We start from the raw sequence: 26,326 nt of genomic DNA, 5'->3' as shown, positions 1-26,326 counted from the left end.
AAAACGGCATAAAAAAAACTGAAATTTGAGGTGACAATTTTAATCCGTTTATGATTAGATGAAAAACAGAGAAAAACAATTTCGTCCACAAAACAGTCTCATATCATCAAATAGTCAGAGTAAAGTGAAAAAGTTAGTTTTTAGTGAGTTTTTAGTTAACTTAAGTTTAGTGAGTTTTTATGTTAACTTAATTGTTTAAAAATTTATTACAAAAATCATTTTATTCATTTTTTTCGTTGGGGAAGTAATCATGTCAATAATTGTCACCTCATATTTACTAATCATGTTTGCAATAATATTTGCTAATAAAATAAAAATTAGAAATTAAATCAGTATGCTTTACTTTACTAAATTTTCTTTTTGTTTGTTGCAACACAAACAGAACATCTTAAAATAATTACTGATAAAACTGTTACCTTGTTAATGAAGTGAATAAAATGTAAATTTCTTTCAAAAAGTTCTTTTCAGTTTGGATTATGTCATAGTAAACGTTACGATATTAGTATTCTTTATGTAATGAACAGAAAATAAATTTTTTTCAACTATTATCTAGCTACAATACAAATATTTTATTGATTTTTAGAACTCTTCCATGGCTGAGGAAGAAGTTGAGGAAAAGAAACATAAGAAATCAGTTAGACAGTATGCCCGAAAAGTGTTGGGAGAATCATCTGTGAGTGCTGTTTCAGAGATTATTTCAACGAACAGCCTGCCTAGAAAGGCATTCAAACTTATAATCTTTTTAGTTTTTACCAGCGCTTTTCTATATCAGGTCATAAAATTTCTTACATATCTTTATGAATATCCAACAGTAGTAAATATTGACTTAAGTAACCCCGATGAATATATGGCTCCAGCTTTTACGATGTGTAACAGCCAAATGTAAGTATTGATTTAATAATTTAAACTATTAAGTATTGAATGATTAAATAGTTGTTTAGGTAGTTTTATAATTTTAACCTTTTATAGGATTTTTTCTAATAGTGTTACGTTAAAATATTTTTGCGATTGAGATTGATAAATACAAATTTAAAATCCATTTATCTTATTACCCAAAGTTAGTTTACTTTTTATAACCCTTTTAATTCTTAAGAGGTTGGTGAGATTTTCAAAATTTTTAATTCTCTAAAGAAATGACAGTAAACCCAACTTTTGTCCATGTAAATAATCGGATAAAGATATTCTGAGCTTATAACTACGACTAAACTACGAGAAATAATCAAATGATTGTATAACTCTTCACAGTTGTGGCCCAATTTCTCCTAGAAGGCTTCAGCACGGGTTATCATAAACAAGAAATTTGATTATTTAGTAGTTCAAAAGTAATGACATCTTTCGTATGTAGCTCCATTTCGCAGCTTAGTAGCCCGAATGTCGTGACATCTGTCCTATTTAACCTCCACTGCGCAGTTTATGTTCGTTACGTCGGACTACTAAATTGATTTGCGCTGAGACCTTCTCTATTCTAGGAGGTGTTGTGTGTTGCATCTTCTTTGTCCAACAATGACTTTAGAAAATATTCAAGACTGTTTTTTTTCATGTATTTTTTCAAATTATCAGCTGAAAGCCGCACAAATTATCGGTAGGAAAATCGTGTTTTTTTATAGTTAATATGAATGTTTTTTATGCAATAACCTTATAGAATGAAAGGACTACATTAACACAAAAATTTTCAATATTCTTTCATTTTTTTTCATTCTTTGCAGCTTGCATAATATATAGTTTTATTTTACAAAATAAAATCAATAACTCTTAATAAATGAAAATTATTATTGTTGCCAGGAGGTTGAATTCCCTTTAAGCTTCTCTCTGTTGTTCGATCCTTTTACACACACTGTAAAATGTTCCAGATTAAATCCCAGTATAAAGTAAAGGCACTTCGGAGGCAACATCTGTAAAATCCATTTTACCGTAATTTTCACTGTAATATTTATTTAATTGGAATGATCCAGTGATTTTACGGTAATTGTTATTGTAAAAACTACAGAATGACAGATTTTTTCCATAACATGTTATGAAGAGCTCTCCAAACCAAACTGTTGGGACCATATTTCCCAGATTGCGGCTAACCATTATGTTTTTGGGGTCAGAAATCCAAATCTGTCAAAAAAAGGTGTGCTTATTCAGAGAAAGTACGCTTTGTGTCTTATTTCGTAACTTAAAATATCGTCTGCACTCATTAATTAGAATATTTGAGGTCACTTCCTTGGGCTATTAAGATAGAGTCATAGCACATGACGATCCATTCATTTGGTCAAAACTTATTCAAGGTGGACCGCTATTTTACTAGCTGTACATTGCTTTAACATATTAGGTTAATGGAGAGAAAAATAATAAAAATATTTCCATTCACTCTTATATAAAATATGAATATAAATTTTTGATATAACTATGAAATAGTTTAAATTTATGAAATAAGAAAATAATAAAAAGTCAGGAAATATGCAATATCTATGGTGGCATCATGAATCTGTTGAACGAAAATAAAATTATGATGAAGCAATCGCGCTGTTTGATAATCCAAGCCATCAGGGGACATAACCTACTTGAATTGCGTTCTATCAATTATTAACATCATTTGCTTTTATCTTTTAGAGTTAGAAGAAGTAAATATTGTGCTAAGTATCCTAATAGATGCATTCCAACAGATAAAGAATTTTGTGAAGAATATAGCCAGTATTGCAGGACTTCGGATGTTAGAGTAAGCCTAAAGTTAAATATTGAAATCATAACCACTTTGAACTCGGTAATGATATAACATTTTCCATGACTAGACTCAGCGTTTCCTTTTTATTTATTTATTTATATATATTTATTTATTCATTTTGTAAAATTTTTTTTAAAATTAAACATCTTTACATCTCTTAAATTTTTAATCCTTTCATCAGCTATATAATATATGGGTGTTAAGACTCCACAATTTCATGACCAGTAGCATGATTGTGATAATACAGTCAGTATTGTCCAGTGATCGCCTTTACTTTCAAGACAAGCTGGTTCCCATTCATCTAAAACTGGAGGGACATTAAGTCACCACCAGTGATCGAACCCCAGTTCTAGCTACTTGTTTAATTCTAACTACTTCTGTAATTTTAAATTTGGCGGAACACATTATTTACATATCAATATCTATTTTTTAAGCGAAATTTTATGTATTAAATGTTTTAAAAATTTTATATTTTTTATAACATGGTTTATTATTTTGCTCTTATAATTGTAAATTCAAATAATGTTTAAATTTAATATTATAAATTTGTCTACTGTTAAATTAATGATGTAATGGATGAAATTTTTAATTTCATAACTTTATACTTTTTTTCTCGTACTTATTATAAAATTTAAGTATACAATTTTGGTTCAGGTAAAAAAAGAATTTTACTGGCAGGCCACTGATCATAATGATGTACTTCAGATGGGATATAGTCTAGAAGATATTCTACAAGATACCATCGCTTCTGATGAATACAAGTAAGTAACTTTTTCTAAATGAGTAATCATAATAACTGTGTTATTTATTATACTCTCAAGAGTAAAAAAAGTATAAGTAAGTAAGTTTTTCTAAATGAATAATCATAGTAACTGTGTTATTTATTATACTCTCAAGAGTAAAAAAAGTATAAGTAAGTAACTTTTTCTAAATGAATAATCATAGTAACTGTGTTATTTATTATACTCTCAAGAGTAAAAAAAGTATAAGTAAGTAACTTTTTCTAAATGAATAATCATAGTAACTGTGTTATTTATTATACTCTCAAGAGTAAAAAAAGTATAAGTAACTAACTTTTTCTAAATGAGTAATCATAATAACTGTGTTATTTATTATACTCTCAAGAGTAAAAAAAAGTATAAGTAAGTAACTTTTTCTAAATGAATAATCATAGTAACTGTGTTATTTATTATACTCTCAAGAGTAAAAAAAGTATAAGTAAGTAACTTTTTCTAAATGAGTAATCATAGTAACTGTGTTATTTATTATACTCTCAAGAGTAAACATTATTATGTGTAGGGGAAATTTCTTCTTTACCATTGCTTGAATATAATCTGATTATGACGAGAAAAATCAAATTTTTTTCCAATTGCTTGGAAACCAAGAAAAATTTTATTAAATTTCTCCGGAACACCTAATTCTTTGATGAAGTTTTCTTAAAAACATAGAGTATTCTATAAAGAGTACAGTTTGGTTTATAATTGAAATTTCATTTCAGATACGGTAGTTGCGTAGCAATTGTTCGAAAAATCTAATACCGGTCACATTTTTACTTGTTGCGAGGCAACGAATTTTACCCAACTACAAAGGATGCAATTCTTTGTTGGAATTCAATATGGTTATGACGAGAATAATCAAGCGAAATTTTATGATTGCTTGGAAACAGAGTGAATTTCGATAAAATTTCTGTTAAACAGCAAATTCTTTGACGGAATGTCCTTAAAAACAGAGAGATTTCTATAAAAAATGCAGTTTAGTTTTTAATAGAAATTTCTTTTCAGGGGTATTTGTTTCTAAGCAATTGTTGGAAAAAATCTACTACCAAAATTTTTACTTCTTGAGAGGCAACTAAAAATATTCATCCTAGAAACAGAGGTTTTACTCTAAAATTTTCCTTAAACATCATTACTCGTCGTTTATAATTAATTATTCAGCAGTAATTTATGTTTATGAATAATTTTTTTATTTATCTAAATCGATGATTCTGCTACGATAATGTCTAAGAACTTTTTTTTTTTAAATTTCTAATGGTAAGGAAAAAATAAAAATAAATGAACAGGAACGGAAGTAAAGATGACACAACAGGAAATTGTATGTCATCACCATCAAAAATGTCTAAGAAATTGTTGCTCTTAAATGTAATGACTACAAGAAGCATATTATTTTAAAGTAGAAAGCTGGCAATTGTTTACGAATGGCAGATTGTTCGCGTTAAAACTGTCCAATTAACGCAAATAGCCGTTTATATGTGATAAAATATACGAAAAAAATACATTGATTGTAATTATTTTTCGTTACTTAAAAAAGCACTGTTTAATATTAATACAAAATAGTAAAAATATGTTGATTCATCATATTTTATTTCATGTTAGATTGAAACTACGTATTTCGAAAAATAATGTCTGTTTCTGTTAGAATCAATCATTTTTTCAGAAAATGATTAAAAATCACTTAAAATAAAAGAAGTATTTGTTCTAGAATATAGAGATCAATTTTACTTGGTGAATAACGGTATTTATTATTCATCGAAAGAGCTTCATTTTAATATAAAGAAATGTATACGGTAATTGTATCATTTCCTTTATCTTTTTCAGAAAACTTTCATTTTCGAATACATCGTTATTGAGAGTGCGACATTTCAATGATACTGATTTGGATGTTTATTCTCTGTGTCAAGCATTTAACTCCATTGTTCAAAGCCCAAAAAATCCCATACTTGTCAAAAAGTCCGAATTTTATGACAGGGGTAAGATTATTGAAAAGTATTATTTATACAAGCATTAAAAAATGTAAATCTTTGATCAATGTAGTAAAAACTTTCTATGCAGATTTATTTATTATCTAGATATTAAAAAGAAGTTTAATAATAAAATTAAGGAAAAGTATACAAAATACAGTAGATATCAACTGTAACTAAATAATTTGTTATTAGGTATTTACTTAACTAACTCATTGCCTATGCACACATTTATTTTTTCAGGATACTTATTTTCATATTATTTCAGTTCTTGTCATTATTGGCACTTTTTTTAAGCAATCTTCATAAAAAAATTTAACCCCATGAGCTATGATTCAACGAAATCCATTTTTTTAAAAAACTTTTTAAATAATATTTTACCTCCTTCTTACTTAATATTTCCTTTTTTTGCAGAAATTAGGGGAGAGTCGGGTATCACTTAAGGAGAATTGCTTACATTTCTGTATAATATTGAGTAATAATCAATATTTCTGTATGTTTCTATTGTTTTATCATCTAACTAAATAATGCAAAAAGAATAAACCAAAAAAAGAATAGTTTAACTTAAAAAAATAGAAATTTAAAAAAACATGTTTTTCAGCTCTTTTCAAAATGTGTCGGGTAGCCCCGCCCAGTTACAAAAATTAAGTTTTTTGACTGTTTTTTCAGGTGTAAATGAAAATAACCAATGTTTTGACGATAAGTAAAACTCGTTTATCATTTTTATCACAAAATTATTTTATTTATTGCATATTTATATACTTTTAGTGAATTCTATCATTTAATAACAATCATTTAATAACAATCCTTTAATAACAACAATATTTGTTGTTAAAAATGCATATAACATTCGAATTTGAAGCAATAAAATAATAATCTTTGCAACCGTACATTTATGGACGAAATAAAATTGGGCGGTGATACCTGACATTCATGTGAGCGGGGCTACCCGAAATCCAATTTTTTTGCAAATTTCTAATTACTCGAACAATTTTTCACATATAAACTTCTTTCTTTGTGCAAATTAAACTTAAGACTACATACTTTAATGCTGTATGTATATAAAAAATTATTTTTTCAGTATTAAAATGAAGTTTAATCGAAACATTCAACCAATTTTTCTTAATTTCATGACTACTGTATTCAACATATTTTCAAAACTATTGTTTACCATGTTAACAGCTGCATAAATACTTGAAACTTTGAAAATAATCTTTTTTTAATATAACAATTAATGCCTGATGGCCCATTGACTTGAAAAAAATATTCTATACGCATGAAATTGATAGTGGGCGGGAGTACCCGCTGGACGGGGCTACCCGACTCTCCCCTAAGTATTTTAAGAAAAATATGAGTTAAGGTGTAGAATCGGGGGCCTTTTGGTTTGGAACTGATTTTCTCTCAATTTTGCTGGTCACCATGATATTCGTTGTTGCCTCTATATCAATTATATCACCACAACGTTTGTTTACTGTTATGTGATTGGTTTTTGTTTCATTTACCTACATATTAATTTATTCTCAAATCGACAAATATATAAGCCCCCATTCCGAACTATTGTGAAAATCTGATTTAAACACATAGTATGAGAGGTTTGAGGTACAGTGGAAAGAAGAAAAAAACTTTAAAAAAACGGATTACCTTAAATAACTTTCGATCTAATGATCGGATCTTCACGTTCTAGGCTTCAATCTTAATGACTTCGCAGACGATATTTTAAATTACGAAATAAGGCACGCAAACTCACTTTTACTGTCTAAACAAATACTATATAATATATTCCAAATCTAAAATGTTTGCACACAAATATAAAATATTTGTACACAAATATAAAATATTTGTAGATAAATATAAAATATTTGTACGCAGTTATAAAATTCGTTTATTCGAAGACAATTCCAGGGAAACAATAACTTCTAGAAAATATTTTTTATTTCTTATTATTTCATTCAATAATTGTAAAAAAATTTTGAATTGTAAGGTATATAATTTTATATCATTTTAAAGAATATTATTTAAATGATAAAATACAAAATTTTATCAAAATAGATTGAGTAGTTACTGAGAAATTGAATTTCAAATAAAACAGATATTTTAAATTCGATTTCTCAGGAGCTATTCAAGCGATTTTGCCATGTAAAATTATATTCTTTGAAATTAGGCAAAAATTTTTGAATCTTACAATTTAAAATTTTTTTGACCACTAACAAATAAAATATCGAAGAAAAAAATAAATGCTTACTGAAAGTTATATTTTGCATTCAATCATCTTTGTATAAACGAATTTTATAATTGTGGGAAAAATTTTAAAAAGTTCTAAAAATCTAAAAAGTTTCTCTATATGTTGTGAAATACGCGAAAACTACATTAAGGGGTCCAAACTTTGGACCAAACTAGCGTTCGCCTGACCAAACTAGTGGGATCATATTTCCCAGATTGAGGCTACCCCCTATATTTTAGGGGTTTAAAATCCTAATCAGTCAAAAAAAAAAATTTTTATTCAGATAAAGTATGTTTTTGTGTCTGATTTTTGTAACTTAAGATATCATGTGCACTTATTAGTTAGCATATTTGAAGTCCCATTCCCATCGAGACATTAAGACTGAGTTCTAAAACGTGAAGATCGAATCATTAGATCAAAAGCTGTTCAGGGTAGCCCATTTCTTATTTTTCGCACTATACATGAAAGAGGCCTTATACTGTTAATGATTGCTTTTGCTGCAGAAAACAAAAACTCACTTAATTCTAAATCATAATAACAGTTTCCATTAAAAAATTTTCATTTATGCATTAGAATATGATTACAAATTTGAATAAAAACTTCACATTTATAATTAGGTACTTAGGTCTGTTTTCCAAGACTCGAGCTCTTAAAGATCATAATGGAAATGTCATTGATTCAGGTCATATGACATAAGCAGAGATCGAACTGGTAGCTTAATTTTGTCAGTCAACGAAAGGATTTTCATTTACGACCAAACTAGCGGGAATTTTGCTGCATTAAAGCGCAGGTATTATAGTCTGAAGCCAGTAAGGATCTGACGACCACCAGCTTAACTGCGGTTTTATAACTTCCGACTTCGCCACTGAGCAATATGAAAAAAAAAAAAAATTCTTTCTTTCTTCTTTTTTTTAAGAAAATCATCCCCATAAAATCACCTTAAGTCATATAAATACACTTAAAAAAATCAATTGTTACAGAAACTATTAAAAAAAATATTTATGTTTCTAAGAGCCTTCCTCGATTCAGAAAAATGTCATCTCATTCCAAAAAGTATAGAATATAATTCTGTGCTACGTGGGCTAAAGTGTCAAAACATCATGAATAAAACACAAATGAAGTAGAAAAAGGACATACTACACAATACCAAATGTCATTATAAAAATAAAGTGACATTAGAAAAGTTAAAATCATTCAACAATGTTCTTCATCGAAGGGTAAGGAAAATAGTTTAATAATGTTGCTCTTCATCTATCTACTCTGATTTCTGGGAATCACTTCATTTTTAAAAATATTCTAATAATTTGGTTATTGATCTTTCTAGTATTCCATCCATTCCTAATGTAGAAAAATCTATTCTGATTTAATCTTTTGCAACTTGGGATTCCTGCTAAAACCCTTCTCATCTGTTTCTTATTTCTCTTCTTTTCATTATCTTACTCAAACTTGTTCCTCTGTCCTGATTGGTTAAACCACTTCACACGTGTGTTTCCCTTTACTATCTAATGTCATTCAGTGTTTAAACATTGTGGGAGGTTCTTATCCAGAGAACTGAAACTATAGTATTTCTGTATTTGATTTGGGTTTTATTCATGTTCTTTTTTAATTTTGTCCTGCATATTAATGCTTAAAAGCTGATAGTTAAATCAAACATTATATAAAATGTTCCGTTATTTTTTTCAGTATTCATGAATTATATATCTAGTTCTTATAACGCGTTTTAAGGAAAATTCACTCTTTTTTCAGAAGTACGAGGAAAAGTTCTGAGTTTTATTCTTGACCCACATGAAGAAGATGCATTTGATCCAGATATTTTGCCAGGGATATACTTCACCGTTCACTCACCATATGATGCTGTCAATCCTTTTCAAATAGGTCACTACATGCTACCTGGAAGGAAATACAAAATCACCATACGTTTGGTATATTCATTTTAAAAACTTAATTTAATATACATCCCCTAAAACGCAAAACGTCGAGATTACGTACAGTTAATAAGTGTCACAACAATGAACGACGATTCAATCAATTAATTCTTTAAATAAATAAATAAATAAATAAAACGAAAAGATATAGAAATACAAGATTTTTTATGTTCGGCTTAGGAAACTGCATTTTATTTCGCACAAGATTGAAAATTGGTTATTAGAAGGTTCGTCGATAGATGGCTCTGATAAGTTTGAAAAACTATAAAAATTACGTTTTTTACTGAATGTCGGATCAACATGTGCCATTTAATTGCTGCATTTCATGTAATCTGTCTATTGCTTTTGATTAAGTTCTCATTACAGGTTGAATGGGAAAAGGGCCATTATTGGCCTCAGGAACCCAGCTAGACTGAACTGAACAGAATGTCGGATCATTCCTCGCAACAATATTCGCAAAGAAAAGTGATACTTTGACTGCTCCAGGTTGTTGCAGTCAATGGCGGTGTTTTTTTCAAACCATTTTTATAGAATTTAATTGGAAGTGTGTCTGTTGAAAAACTCAGTTACTAGTTACTAAATTTGAAACTTGTTGAGAATAATTTTATATGTTTTATGGGTAGAACTCAGAAAATCCGCTATTCTTCGCTTATCTATACTTAAAAATTGATTTTTTAAATCACCGATTACATTTCAGCTAACCTCCAAGTTATGAATGTAAAATTTCAAAACTATTTTAAAAATAACGCAACGGAAAATATTAATTTTCAACCAAATTAAAACTTTATAGAATTGAATACAGAAATATTTCTGAGTAAATTATTTGAAATCTAATTGTGATGTCTTGTGAGTAAGGGCTATAAGTATATTTATTATTTAAACTTTTAATAAACCTCTGGTGGTACTGGATTGGATATCGATCGTTCTTTGAATCAGGGCAAAATTACGATCTGTGGATGAATGGATGTATGAATGGGTCCGCTCTATAAACGGGTGCGACGTATGGTGTGGCGGAAGTCGAATTCTTGGCCATAGATGGCGCCATTGAAAAACAAGAAACTCACACTTTGCCTTAAATTTGCTCGGTTTCACCAAGGAGGCTTGCCCGTGAGGCAAGTGGCATAAGAAACAACAGCAGCAAACTTTTAATAAGTAGTATAAAATTATTCTTTCAACTATGAAAGTTATAATACGAAAGATTTGAACAGTCGAAACTATAACAAAAGGAGTTTTCTATTAGTTCGCATAAAAAAATCGAACATTTTGTTGTAGTCTGATTCCATAGAAACATCCAGGAATTTTTTTTTGTTTGATGTTTCTTTTTTTGTAATGTTTCTATTAGAAAGGTAACCCCAAGTAACATAATTTTCAACATCATCCCTTACTTCAATATTCCTTTTTTTATATCAAAACTATGGTTTCGAACATTTGACGAAATCACAAATGAGTTCAAAATATAATGTTAGAAGAGAAGGAAAAACGACGCAGAATCTTGAATGGGTTTTCTACTGATATGTTTTCTTCTACTAATAATATATTTTAAAAATAGCGAAATTAGCAATTTTTTCATAATTTTTTAGAATTTCCGTCATTAACTAATAATTTGAAAAAGTGACTTTTCATGTATATAGCACAGATAACGAAAAACAGTATCTTAATAGTGTCTCATTACGTGAAAAAGGGCAGTTATGCGTGTCATAAGAATAACAGAGGAACGCAGTATTTCAAAGCAATTGATGTTGAAAGAACTAATTTTCGCTAATACTTGCTCATTGAGATTTTCACACTTTCTATTTTCACAAAATTATTTAAATAATAAAACTATCTTTCAAACGAATCAAAATTCCTTTTCTTTTCTTTGAAGAGTGTCAGTCGTAACCTTTTACAAAAGAAATAACGCAAAATTCTACAAAAACTAATTCACCATTTTATTATTCTTTTTCATCCATCTTTTAAAAACCAAAACAAAAAAAGAAAAATCATATCTATAATATCAAGCTTTTAGCTCGCAACATCAGAAAATGCGTGTTATTACATCACGTGACCCTGACACCTTCCCCCCAGAGTCATATTAGATCCAAAGATCGAATATGGCAAATAATTTAAGGGTCACACTTTACACATAAACAAACTATGTTTCACATTCACCCAAATATTCACTGAATCTTAGGTTTAACTTAACACTAGGTATTTACTTTAATCACCTAATAATAATAATAGGAAAAAATGTTCAGAGTCTTATTTTAGTTTATATTTACAGTCTGGACAATGCATCTGCGTTACTAAGTTTCGATCCTTTGATGTGACTTGCCTCAATATCATGGCGTTGAATGGCTAACGCCCATCTCTGCAATCTCGGGCTTTGGGGTGTCGCACTCGTCAGAAATACTAGGGGATTATGATCAGTTAATAAAATAATCTTAGCACCACAGAGTAAGGTTTCAAATCTCTGCAAAGCCCAAATAATAGCATAAGCTTCCCTTTCAATTGTAGACCATTTCTGTTGAGTTGAATTCAGCTTCTGGCTACCGAAAGCTATGGGACGAATATTTCCTTCTTCATCTAACTGACCTAAACAACATCCGACCGCATTTTGAGATGCATCCGTATGCAAGTAGTATGGTTTCTCTATGTCTGGGACTTGTAACTCTGCGATCTTACATAGCGACGTCTTCAATTCCTTGAATGCCTTCTCAGCTTCTTCGCTCCAAGGAATCTCATTAGGAACTTTCTTTTTAGTAAGCTCTGTTAGTGGAAGAGCAATCTTTGCGAAGTTTGGAATATACTGCCTGTAAAAGTTGCATAATCCCAAAGCACTTCTCAGTTGTTTTTTGGTTTTGGGTGCCTCTAATTTCTGTATTACTCTTATTCGTTCTTTGTCAGGAGCATGTTTACCTGAACCAATAATATGTCCTAAGTATTTAACCTTTTGTCTAGCAAATTCGCACTTTCTCAAGTTCACGGAGAAATTAAAATATTCCAATCTCTTAAAAACTTCTTCAAGATGAATCAAATGTTCCTCCCACGTATCAGAAAATACTGCTAAATCATCGATATAAGCACAAGTGAAATCAGACATGGACTGAACCACTTTAGACATAGCTCTTTGGTAGGTTGCAGCAGCATTTCTTAATCCAAAGGGTAATACATTCCATTGGTACTGGCCTCGGTGAGTTCGGAATGCTGTGAGGTGTTTGCTGCCGTTCTCCATCGGTATAGCCCAATATCCCTTCAACATATCTAGCACAGTAATGAATTTCTTCTTTCCTACTAAGAAATTCAACTCCATCATATTTTGCATTGGATATGCATCCGGAACGGTAAGAGCATTCAAACTTCTGAAATCAATGCATAACCTGATTGTTCCGTCTTTCTTATGAACACATACTACCGGGTGTGCTATCTCACTTACCACCGGTTCAATCAGTCCTAACGCTAGCAATTCATTGATCTGTGCATCCACTTTCCCCTTTAAGTTTTCTGGTATCTTATACGTTTTTGGTTTCATCGTATCCTCCTCAGCTTTCAGCTTTATCGCATGTTTCCCAACTTTAGCTATCCTTATCTTCCCCGAAAACAACGTTTTGCGTCTATGTAAAAGATCTTTCAATTGATTTTGTTGCATTTTGGGTAAGTAATCCAAATTTAATCCTTTCAATGCTTCATAGCTTTCCACATCTGTAGGAAGAGTTGGTGTTTCGTATATTTCACCAAATTCCTCATCAATATCATAGACAACTCCAACTGTTTGAATTCTCGCTTTGTATTCTCTCATTTTGTTAACATGCAATAATCTTAAATTTCCTTCAGGCATTTGCAAATAATACGAATTCGGTTTCACTCTTCTAATTACCTTTACTGGACCTATCCATCTGGCATATAATGAATTGGATGAATCATGCATTAGCACAAGTACTTGATCTCCTGGCGCAAATTCCCGGTATTTTTTCCTTCTATTGTAATATTTGGCATAATTACTTTGTTGCACATCACTTGTTAACCTTGCCTTTTCGGTTGCTATTTCTAATTTTCCTTTTAACTCTTTTAAATATTCCTCCGCTGATCCTTTCATATTCAAAGGTAAAAACATATCTCCGGCCCAAATTGACTTCAATATAGATAACGGGCCTTTCGGTTCTCTCCCGTACATTAGCAGAAAAGGTGGTACTCCTGTAGTTGCATTTGGAACTTCTCGATAAGCCCATAGTACAAATGGTATGTGTCGATGCCAATTTCTTCCTACTTCTCTAATAATGTGATGTAGCATATTTTTGAAAGTTTGGTTCCATCTTTCAATCAATCCGTTCCCTTCCGGATGGTATGGCGTTGAAAATCGCGGACAAGCTCCTAAAACCTTCAAAAACTCTTGCGTTAAACTTGCCGTAAAATTTGTCGCATTATCCACCACGATTACTTCTGGAATTCCTGTCCTACAGAATATTTCGAGCAGTGCTTCACATGTATTCCTTGCCGTTAACGATTTGAGCGGGACTGCTTCAGGCCATCTTGAATGTTGGTCCATCAAACAAAGGATATATTTATGTCCTTGTGCTGATACTGGATCTAGAGGACCAATTAGATCTACGTTCACCACTTGGAATGGAAGTTCAGGACGTGACACAGGTGTTATCGGAATTTTGTCTACTGAACGAACAACTCTTCTACCTTGGCACCCATGACATGAGCTACAATAAGCTTTAATTTCCTTGACCATCCCTGGCCAATAAAAGGAAAATTTAATTCTTTGAATTGTTTTACGAGCTCCTAGATGTGCTCCGAATACTGACTCGTGGGCAATTTCTAGTATTTTACCTTTTCTAATTTCGGGAATTACTAATTGTTGTATTCTATTCCCGTCCAACAGCTCTTCATGGCATAGTATATTATTTTGTATCACATACCCTCCTTTATTTTGCTTCCCCAATTTCCATGCTTCTTGGAGAGTATCGCAACTTTGTTGTTGTATCTTGAATCGTTCGGTTTCATTTCCATTCTTTTTATCACCGCATTCACCTACTGTTGGCTCCTGCTGCTCTTCTCCGTCACTTGCACTCATATATAACTGCTCCTTTCGGGAATCTGATCTTAGCTTCATAGCAGCAGTAAAACTGGGATTGTATACTCTTTTTTGTTCTAATAATGCCTCATAAGTTTCAGCATCCAACAAAATGTCAGCATTTAACCCATTGACGGCTGCTATCATCGTTTTAATTATAGGCGTAATATATCCTTCCGTTACCAAAGCGATTTCCACTTCTTTTAATTCAGCTTTTAGACTTTCGCCAAACGCAGGTTGTAGTATTATATGTCCTTTGTAATCCACTTCCTTACCCACTATATCGTTTTTAAATACACTTATTTGTGCACCAGAATCTACTACAGCTTCGTATTCATTTCCATTATATGAAATTCTAACTTTCTTAAGGGCAGCTATTTTTGGTTGAACGCCTTTACATTTTTTGTTTCCTATCATGACTTCACCGTTAAATCTTGCAGTGACTACTTTGCTTTCGATATTTCCATTTCTGAGTACCTTAACTTCGGATACTTGCCCTTCCGATACTTGAACCTCGGCCACTTTGCCTTCAATGTTTCTTCTCCTCTCTTTATTATCTCGACAAAATCGTGCCCAGTGTCCTACTCGTCCACAATTAAAACATGTGACTGGATTTTGGGAAGAACTCCGCTTATCAATTCTGCCATGGTTGTTATGCTCATGTTTATATCCTTCACCAAATGTATGATATCTTCTACTAACCATGTTTGGTTTTTCCCGGTATAAGTTCCTATATGGTTGAGAAGCAATGAATTTAGTAGTTTGGTTATATTTCCTTGCATTCTCGTACTCATCTAACTTCTCAGCAAGTGTGTCAACTGAGCAAATTCTACTCCACTCATCAATAAAATGATTTTGTATGTCTCCAGGTACTCGTTCTTTTATCTGTTCGACAATGACAAGTTGTTTCAGGCTGTCGAAATCATTAATTTTTAGTCCCGAAACCCATTCGTTAAAATAGTTCGCCAATTCAAATCCAAAATCTCGCCAAGTGCTCTCAGCCGCTTTACAATGTCTCTTAAACTTTATTTTAAATGCTTCTGGGCTCAATTTAAACCTTTTCAATAACATACATTTTACATGTTTATAATCATTTGCTTTTTCTTCAGGCTCCCTTGCAATTAAATTCGCCATTTCTAGAGGCAATAATCCAACAAGATGCGTTACCCAATCTTCTTCTTTTATATGGACTCTTCGTGCTTGTCTTTCAAACAATATTAGATAAAAACTTATATCACCTTCTTTTGGATCAAAAGTACGCATTAATTTTTGCAATCCACCAGGTACATGTTCTCTTGTTTCTTCATTTCGAGAGCTGCTCGTCTCTCCTATAGTACCAGTATGTACCAATGAAGCTTCTATCTTCAACCTCTCCAATTCATATTCCTTTTCTTGCCGCTTTAATTCATCTTCCCTTTCCTGTTCTCGCCGCTTTAATTCACCTTCCCTTTCCTGTTCTCGCCTCTTTAATTCATCTTCCCTTTCCTGTTCTCGCCGCTTTAATTCGTCTTCCCTTTCCTGTTGCTTAATTTCATATTCTTGTCGCCTAATTTCATCTTCTTTTTGTTGGCGCTTTATTTCTTCTCTTCCACTAACTATTCTTTTTAATAATTCCTTCACAAACTCCTCTTCGTACTCCGTACTTGCCAATATAATCTTCTTTAATTCGGTAACTCTCATGTCTTCCGTTGCCGTTTCTCCTAACTCTTCCGCCAAACACTTCAAATCTACTTTTAAAGCTCTTCCTAAAAATGCCATTTTTCACCTACTACTTTCTAAACTGCACCTTCTTACAAAAAAAAATGCCACTTCCTAAACCAATTTCAAGACAATCTAAATAACTCACTATCTTCCATCAAACAACTTGAAATTCATAGAACAAACAACTACCAATCTTTTATTCGAAATCCATTGGGATCTTTCCCGCGCATTTGTCAGTCGTAACCTTTTACAAAAGAAATAACGCAAAATTCTACAAAAACTAATTCACCATTTTATTATTCTTTTTCATCCATCTTTTAAAAACCAAAACAAAAAAAGAAAAATCATATCTATAATATCAAGCTTTTAGCTCGCAACATCAGAAAATGCGTGTTATTACATCACGTGACCCTGACAAAGAGTATAAAATTTTTATTGCAATAATGAATTTTAGAAAAACATGTAAAACAAAAATATATAAACTTTAAAAAATACAGCTTTGATGGATAAAGGCGTTTTTATGAATATGTACTGCATTTCGTTTTTTTCAAATCGACTAATTTTAAATATGTTATTCAATTTACGTTCATATACAAACCTTGTCAAAAGTTTGATGGCATCCCAGGGTTTCCACAAATTTCAGATGACATGATATCAATCCATACATTAGATTTATTTGTACCGTTTTTAAAATTAAAAAAAAACATTGTTAAAGAATTGAAACAAAAATACATACTTTCTTTTTATTTTTACAAAACTATCAAGGAAGTTAGCATTCATCAAGGAGCACAACCTTGGCCTTGATGAGAACTTCATTTGAGGCATTCGTTAGATCAATTTTGCCAATGTTTGACAAGGTATAATACTCTAGCATACTGGTTTAGAATGTTCATTTTAAAATTATGGTAAAAAATCGGCAACAGTCTGTCCATCAGTTTAACCGTAAAGTTACGGTGCATTTTTTACCTTTACGGTTTTTAAACCGTTTACAACTAACCACGAATACAAAACTATACAGCTTTTTTTTTACCCTTTACAACTAGCATTGTTTCAAAACCGTGAAAAAGAAATTTAACAGTTCATGAGAACTAAGCTTTTCATTTGGTAATGGGCATTGGAGAGTGTAGGACACAAATTGAGGAGTTTAGGACACTTGGAATTCTTAATATGTTGAAGGAAATGGAAGAAATATTGTGGTGTCATACTGATATACTTGAATCCCAGTTCCATCAGTCATGAGACTGACATACTAGTAGCTAAGCCCTCTCGGATATAATATGTACGCAGTTGCAAAGAACTAAGTGGCTTCATTAGGTGCGATAAATATCAGGTTGTTTAACCGTAATTTCTGAAAGCAATAAATTAATGGTTTTTCTCACAATTAACAGTTTTATTACCATCTTATTTATGGTTAATTCACAGTTTCGTTTGAATATGATAAAATAACAATTAAATAAATTGTTAATTAATCTTTTTTTGGAAAAATTTCTAACATTGCTACAATGAAGAGCATTCAATAGGTCTTCTGTGTTCATTGGCATTTGATTACTGATATCTCACAATAATTTGATCAGATTAGAAAGCTGCGGAGGCTACTCCGATTTGAATCAAAAAGTTGAGACATAGATTCGTCAAGCCAGAGGACCGTCTGTCTGACTTTGGTCCATCCTTTTATAATATTTTGATCGGATGCAATTTTTTTAAAAGTTAGCTGATCAAAGAAGTGGTTTCTTTACCGAAATATGAAATGTTACCCAATTTTCTGTTTTGGAAATTACTTAAACATGGATGCGCTCAGTGATTAGGCAAAGTTCACAAAAGAAAAAATAAAAACTGATAGAGAAACGTACGACATTGCATTGTTCACAATCAATCCTTAAAATTTCAAATTTCTTAAAACTGAGACAACTTAAATAACAAAAGGTACGAAAATATAGCGGAAATAATTGTTGCTCAGTTACTATAATTCATTTTAATTTAATTTATTTCAATGTAATTTATTTTATTATAATTTACTTTAATGTAATATATTTTTCTATATTTTATTTTAATACATTCTATTTTAATATGAATATTTTTTTTATTATTCCATTTTAATATGAATATTTTTTTTAATATTCTATTTTAATATAATTTATTTTAACACATTATATTTTAATATATTTTATTTTAATATAATTTATTTTCTATTTGTTTCATTTAATTATCGCAGTTACGCTTTAAATCCGTAGTCGGAAGGATATATTTTGAAATACTATTTTGCTACGTGATTGTTAAAGTTAAGCAATACGTTAATGAAGAAAAGTTACGCATTATGCAATTGAAAATAAGGTTAAGCATTATGTAAAGTTAAGCGTGATGTAAATTTAAGTATCATGCCATTGAAAGAAAGTTAAACATTATGTAAATTTAAGCATTATGTAATTGAATTTTTTTTTTTAATATTATTTAATTTAGAAAGAAGAACAGCTGCTTCCATATCCTTACAAAACAGATTGCAATGACTACATTGGAATGTGGAATAAAAATAATAGAGCTGGACCACGATCGAAGGCGGTAAATCTTTTTTTATTTTTTACTAATGAATTTCTTTCTTTATCTATTTACTTAAAGCAAAGCAAGAACAGTCTTTGCATCAGAAAGGTCCTGGGTTCGAATCCCGGGCAAGGCATGGATGTTTCTTTCTCTCTCTGTGTGTTCTATGTCCTTTCTCCTTTGTGTGTGAATGTGACCCGCCGTATAAACGGGTTGTGGTTGTGTGAATGGCGTGGCAGAAGTCGAATTCCTGGCCATAGATGGCGCCACTGAAAAACAGAAACAAACAGGCATACGAAAATAAAAGGCAAAACGAGTAATAAAAATAATTTGTTTTATCTCAAAAAATATAATAGATATTCCTCAGTGACCATCCTTAATTTACATATTTGAAATCTTTGTTTAAAATGAAGCAAAAAATTACTGATATTAGATACTATAATTTAATATTTAAGTGAGAAAGAAGTGAAAACGCTATCTGTAGAAACATTAGCAAAATCTATCGAATTATTGACGCAAATGTGGTATGAAAAAGATTTTGATTTTCTGTCTAAACTTAGAGGTGTTTTTAACAGTTGGCTTTCAACTGTTTGTTCAGAAAATTCATTCAAGAATTTGATGATTTCAGTCCAGCCTACCTCAGTCATGATTTGAAAGATATTGGTAGCGTTTCGCTTTTTTCTTCACCGAATTCTTAGTTTCGGATTCCCAGCATTATTTTTTATTTAGATCGGCGGTTTCCAACTGACAGTCCGGGGGTCGCATCCGGCCCGCGAAGACTTTTTTGTGGCCCGCGAATACTTTTCTCATTCATAAAAACCTAATTTCTTCGTTTCTGTGAAATTTATCATACCTACGATGCAAAAATATTTATTTCTCAGATTTTGCATCCAAGAAAATATTTATTCAAATACAAAACTAATCGTGTATATTGCGCTTTTTTATTTATTTTTTTTTTCGTTTTTTGTGAATATAATTTTGCATATGTGTATCAGACATTTTCTCGAAGAAATTCTTAGATTTAACTTTTTGAAACCACTTTATTTGGACGGAAATATTTACACACACATTTGTAAGTTTTAAATTTAAAATGTAAATATCTATTATCTGGTGATTGCAGCAGACAAACCTCAATTTTGTCATTGAACATTTTGTGTGCTACTATGTAAATTTTAATACCAACCTTTTCAAGGTTTTATATCTTAACAATTAGATATCCGTTGCAAATTAATTGTTTAATACATAGGTTCACATTAAAGTTATTGTAGCCCGATTTTTTCAATATGTAATTAAATATTTTTAAAAATCTGCTTCTTACTTTAATTTGTAATTCAATACTTTTATTTTCTACAACTTGACAAAATTCTGACAGTAATATTCAACGCGCCTTCAAACATAAAAGAGTCCTACATAAAATTTTGATAATGCTGCGGGCCGCCATTTGATTTGTGTTTTTAATTTAATGTTAGTTACCCCTGACTTAGATTTTGACTCGAGATTTAAAAGTACATATAAAATATAGAGCCTTAAAATTACTCTATACACTCTCTCAGAGCCGTGGTTGCTAAGGATATAGAGCGTTAGCCTCCCAATAAGTTTACCCGAGTCTGAATGGTCGATACGAATTCTGCACCCGACCCGCACCGACCTCAGTGCTGACGTAAAATATTCTTTGTGGTAGACGGATCTTAGGTTAGAGTCCCCTTGCTGTCTTGCTAGCCGTGAGATGCTTCGTGGTTTTCTTCGAATATGAAAGGTTTCCTCTCGAGGAAACACAAATGTTGGTTAGTTCCATCAAAAAGTCCTCCACAAGTTTTTTTCAATACTTAATACAGGTGTTCCCTTGTCTTCTGTATTGGGTTCAAAATTACACGGCTACAGAGTTGAACATTGGTAGTTGTAAACTCAAAATTGGGTCGGTTGTTCAATGACGGTTACATAATAAAGTGTTTCTATATCAAAACTTAAGCTCATATTGCAAACGTTTTATTTAAAAGTGTTAAACATGAAATTGAATTTATGTTTCATGCTACCTTTATTAGAGTATTTTAATTGAAGGAGTAGGAGTTGCTTTGAATTTTGAAATGTTATCAAATCATTTAACAATTTCTGCTAAAATTCAACTCTATTGTAAGAAATTCAAATTGTTTGCTGAAAAAAATGCTTATGCTTTAAGTCGCATTTTACTTTATTTTTCATGTCCGATTTGATTCACTTACTTTTTAATCTTGGAACTTAGTTCTAACAGCAGTTAATTTTAAATAGTAATTGCTAAAAATATTTTAAGGCTACTGTTTAGAGACTTTACGTTTAAGTTACATTTTATTTTGCTACGCAGAACCTATGTGGTTTAAAAACTTGAACTTCCGATGGAATTTAGAAAAATATCTAAGGTGTAAGCTGGAATGAAGAAAAAAATTGGAACCGAGAATTCTAAACTGTTAAAATTAACGTTAAAAATACAATATGGACCATTTTGTAGGTCACTGGAGTGCCACTTTAGTATTAAAATATGACGTGCTGAAAAGGTCAGTTTTGTTTATTAGTTTAACACTGCTTTTTATTAAAATTCAAGTTTATTCTAAAAATTTTTTCGTAGTTTGTTTCCACATTGTTTTTTTATGTTACGCTTGCTTAGCTGCGCAGAAACTAACAGTTTTGAAATTTTAAAATTACGACAGGATGTAGAAAAATGTACTGGGAAAACGACGGGGGAACTTGCAGGGAAAAATACCATATTTGATCGATCTGTATCCTGCTGAAAGGCAACTACATTGCATGCTGAAAGAGCCTTTTTTATTTGGGAACAGGGCAAATTTTGTTTCGTAATTCTAATTTGTTCGAAAGCAGTAGCAAATTTAAGAGCGTTTTCGGGATTTTTTTTTCACTTTTTTCTCTTTATTGACTATCATCCATTGATGTAGAATTTTTTTTTCGCACGAGATATTTATTTCCTTAATTTATGAGCTCGTGCTCAAGCAAAAGGAACAAAAGTTGAGAGAAAATTGCAATGTTAAAAGATATAAATTTAAACATTTGTATTGAAACTTTTAAAAGCAAAAACGCTTAATAAAGAACCATGAAAACTGTTCCCTACTTGATTGTTTTTATGTCAATGAGTAAAATTATTTTTTAATTTTTTCTTCGTCTTGAGTAAAATAATCCGCATTCATTTGGTTTTTTTCCCAAGTAAGGACGATTATTTTTAAAATCCAAGGCCCAATTAACTTCTTAGAAAGTGTTTTTACTTAAAGCTACAATAATTTTATGTTTTGAAAATTAAATAATCTGCGCCGTTGTAGTATTAATGTTTATGTGTGTGGAAAATTTTGATAAAACAGACAAAAGAAAAATTAAATATATTTGTGATGGTTGGTGATAGTGACATTATAGTTTTAAAAAGAAAGATAATGTTGAGATCTCTTTCCTTAACATTAAACATAATTTGTGAACCGATTATTAAGGAGGCTTTATAACAGCAACCAGCGAACGGCTTAACAGCAACCAACGATCGAACGCGCAGCTTTAATTACTTCGACTAGAGAAATCAACAGGAGATACAAAAATATCATGTTTATGCATAACCTCTATTTGTTACAATTTTGAAAATGCTTAATGTTTTCTTACCTTTAGCCTAGAGCAGTCCTACTTTATATAGATGAAAGTAATTGGTCTTCTGAATTAATTTAAACTAACAGATTAAAATGTGAGAAACTAAGTTGACAATATTTAATCTATTTGTTTATTTCAATTTTTTTTCCCAGAAGGCTCCTAAAGCACATGTTTACCAAATTTATACTGTTCACCTTACCATGGCAATCTTAATTTAAGCCTATTGGGTGATTGATTACTTTTAAATACGTTTTACTACATCAAATAAATTTTAATAAAATAATTTAGTGTAGTTTACCTCATTATGAGCGTTTCAGCTAAGTCAACTGGGAAATAGTTCAAGATCGATACAAGATCTTAATATATATTCTGTTTTTAATTATTAGTATTAATTTAATTATCATTATTCATTATGTATTTCAATACTCTTGTAACTAAGTGTCTAAATGTATTTTTTAATCGACAAATTTTTGCGGTATATACTAGTCTTCCATGTGAGGAACGACTCCATTTTTTTTAAAGTTACAAATTGTTATTTGTAATAGAAAATTTTACTTGCTCTTTCAAAATGCTAACTTTAACAGTTTGCATAAAATGTTTTTTTGAATTTCAGATGTGCAAGCAGAAGTGTATCATGGACTTCATGTCTAACTGTATCAACTGCACCGCACTTGTATTAAGCTATCCATCAGATAAAGAAAAAATTTGTTCAAAAAGTAGGTTTTTTTCCTTTCATCTATTTACTTTATCCGATTATATTTTGCAAAAAATCCATTTTTGAATTATTGTATTAGTGCACTTTAGCACCCAAATAGAGTCTCGGTGCTGCCATCTAGTGTGGCACAAACTAGACGTCCAAATTAACATGACCAACGGTATCTCACCCATTGTGGTTGTCCTGAAAGAGTGGATACCACCTCTGGAGAACGCACTAGGTCTGCTCATCGGCAAGACCGATTGTACAGCTCATTGGAAATAGAAAATAAAAAAAAATATTGTTTGAAATATTACAAAATAGTATGGATTAGAAGCCATGTGTTTTGATATGTTTGTAATAAAAAGGGAAAAAAATCGATTGCTTATTAAGTTTAAAAATATTTTAATACAGAAAGGAGAATACTTGTCTTTTACTTTAAAACCAAAGATAAAACAACTTATAGCAAAACCCGATAACGTAGAAATTTCGGAATCAATTAAACTTATAAATTATACAGTGTAACTTTGGACTTCCGTAACTTTTAGGCATTAGACTATGATCAATTACAATAGATGATAATATAGAACATTTTGGTCACCTATTTAAAATGAATTCACGATGTTTCTCGTTTAATTTAAGTGAGAGCTTCGAACACTTTATTTGAAACTTCAACTTTAAATTGTCTAAATGCCTAAGGAAACATTTTTTAGTGGAGAAATGCATAACGGTTTTAAAGACAATATGGAAATAGAAATAAAATGAAACTAAATTTCGGTTTCTTATCTGACAGCAAGATGCTGCCATTATTTTCCGTGATTTTACTACCTTTAAACATTGACGTTTAATTTTCTAATCTTATTTCTTTGCAAGTATTCTTATCAAGTATGCGTATATTTTAGTTGTTTGAAGATTTCCAAGATGGCCTATTAGCTGTTTCACGTTGAGGGTGCGTTTCCTCGCCAAAAACGGATAAAAGAAACGAAAAAAAGTCAGTAATCAGATTAATTCTGACCAGTTTCTTCGGTTAACTGGTCGTGTAATTTCTGTAACTACGGAAATTGACAAATAATACACAAGGCCACGGTTGTGGAAGAAATAATCTGTTCACCACCAAGAGATTGTGCCTATTCATTCTGCATTGTCTGTCAAGACGTTTTTGCAAAGTACAACATTGCTGTGTAACCCTAATACCAATTTCATCTGTTTCCCACAATCAAAATCTACAAAGGAACAAGTAATAGGAAAAGCAGCGCGTGTTATGAAGGAGCTTACAGAAGATTCTTAGCTCTAATTTGAACAATGGAAAATTCGGAAATTCCCAATGGAAATTTAGAAAAGGATATTGGAATGGATAAATGCCTAAGAATTGGATAAAAAATATATATATATATATATATATATATATATATATATATATATATATATATATATATATATATATATATATATATATTTCTAAACAAAATGATACTGCATTTACAATTTACAAAAGGAATGAAATTTAATTTCAAAAAAATCGAGATGAATCCTTCATTTACAGCACTAAATATTTGTCAAAAATAATACAATAATTGACAGAGAAAATTCTCCATTTCATTTCAGAAGATAATGCCATAGACCCGGATTATTTAACGAAAGAGTGTATGGACCAATTGAATAGTGTTGATAGTTGTATGGAGGCTTGCAAAGAGGAATGCTTGTAAGTAAAATTAAATAATCAATCATAGTTTATATTTTTTGTGTTCTTATTTAAAATTTCTTATTTTAATTACTTGGTTGAAGCAAAATGACAAAACAAGCTTATTACCCTGAAATAACTTGTTAAAAATCTTTAAATAATAAAAGTTTTAAAGAAAAGCGAAAATCAAATATTTAGCACGAAATCCAAGATGACAAGGAAAATGTCATCTTTACTGCAAAATTTTTTATCCATAACACGATTTTTAAATTAAAAGTATGTATCTCTGCAGTTTTTTACAATTATTTGTCAGTTGTTTGAAATAACTTGCTTTCGTAAAATGATTTGCTAGGTAATTCTCGCATTTGCTTAACATTGACAAAAAATGTATATATATATGAATCAGTATTTTTAGTTTTGTTAGTATTGATTGGTAACTAAATTGAGATACATGGTGTTAAAGAATGAAATCATTTTTACTCAAATTTCCACTCGAGCAATTAAGATTGAGTCCTAAAAAGTGAAGATCCGATCATTAAATCAAAAGCTATTCAGGGTAATTTATTTATTTTGGAGCATTGTTCATTGAAGAATATATATTTTTTATACAATAACCAGGAAAACTATTTGTTTCCCTTATCAACTGACATTATAATGATGCAAATTTAGCTTTATATGTTTTGGCTTTAAGTCTTAATGGTATTATAAGCTCTAAACCAATAGATTTTTTAATTTTATTTTTTTATTTTCCCCATCACTTCGGATATCTTTCACTCTTCAGCATAATTTCTAACCGTTGTGTTTTTTCTTTACCAATAGTAATCGATATCAGTGAATATTTTTTTGAAAGTGGTGGCAAAATATGCTGAAAATAAAGTTAATAATAATTTATTTTAATTTCCTTTTTAAACATTCCTATTTATTCTTTTACATTCTGATGTATTCACTAAATATACAGCTATTATACAAACAGTTACAAACACCTATTATAGGTAAGTGTTTCAACAAAATGAATAGAATAACTAGAAAATATAGCTTTCAGTTAAACTTTCATGATAAATTTAAAGAAATAAGGGTAAAATAATTTTATTTCTAAGTTTTTTTTTATCTTCGTTAATTTAGATTCGAACGTGAAAAACTAAATACTGTTATATTCAAGAAAAGAGCTGAACGTAACGTAATTCAATTCCTTAGTTGAACAGTGACTAGCCCCTCCCCTTTTACCCAAACAATATTATAGTTTAAGGTATTCAAAAGTACATCCAGGTTCAAAGGTGTCTTTTTCTTCCCTACACATCATTAATAATAATTATTATATGTGTTTTAAGGAATAACTATTCCATTATTCATTAATAATAACCCTTTATTCTTTTCAGGAGGAAGATGTTTTTGGCTAACGTGCGTGAAATTCACTTGCCGAAAAATGTGCGTATCAAATTTTTCATCAATTTATAAAC

The 26,326-nt window shown here is 30.6% G+C and overlaps 1 protein-coding gene across 1 annotated transcript in view; it reads left to right on the top strand.

The window, feature by feature from the left end:
- Nucleotides 1–26,326, top strand: part of LOC107452670 (uncharacterized) — a 44,926-nt gene that overhangs the window by 4,839 nt on the left and 13,761 nt on the right. Inside the window, exons 2-10 of the mRNA XM_071183529.2 lie at nt 584–882; nt 2,596–2,701; nt 3,362–3,468; nt 5,302–5,453; nt 9,412–9,587; nt 18,805–18,903; nt 23,108–23,210; nt 24,794–24,890; nt 26,246–26,294. Coding sequence (XP_071039630.1) covers nt 593–882; nt 2,596–2,701; nt 3,362–3,468; nt 5,302–5,453; nt 9,412–9,587; nt 18,805–18,903; nt 23,108–23,210; nt 24,794–24,890; nt 26,246–26,294 — 1,179 coding nt within the window. The 5' untranslated portion in view covers nt 584–592. The remainder of the gene's footprint in view (nt 1–583; nt 883–2,595; nt 2,702–3,361; nt 3,469–5,301; nt 5,454–9,411; nt 9,588–18,804; nt 18,904–23,107; nt 23,211–24,793; nt 24,891–26,245; nt 26,295–26,326) is intronic.

Source organism: Parasteatoda tepidariorum, chromosome 7, assembly GCF_982258835.1.
Source record: "Parasteatoda tepidariorum strain Cologne lab strain chromosome 7, Ptep-v5.0, whole genome shotgun sequence".
Taxonomy (NCBI): Eukaryota; Metazoa; Arthropoda; class Arachnida; order Araneae; family Theridiidae; genus Parasteatoda; species Parasteatoda tepidariorum.
The sequence above is the reverse complement of the archived record's forward strand: the minus strand, read 5'-3'. Positions and strand labels throughout refer to the sequence as shown.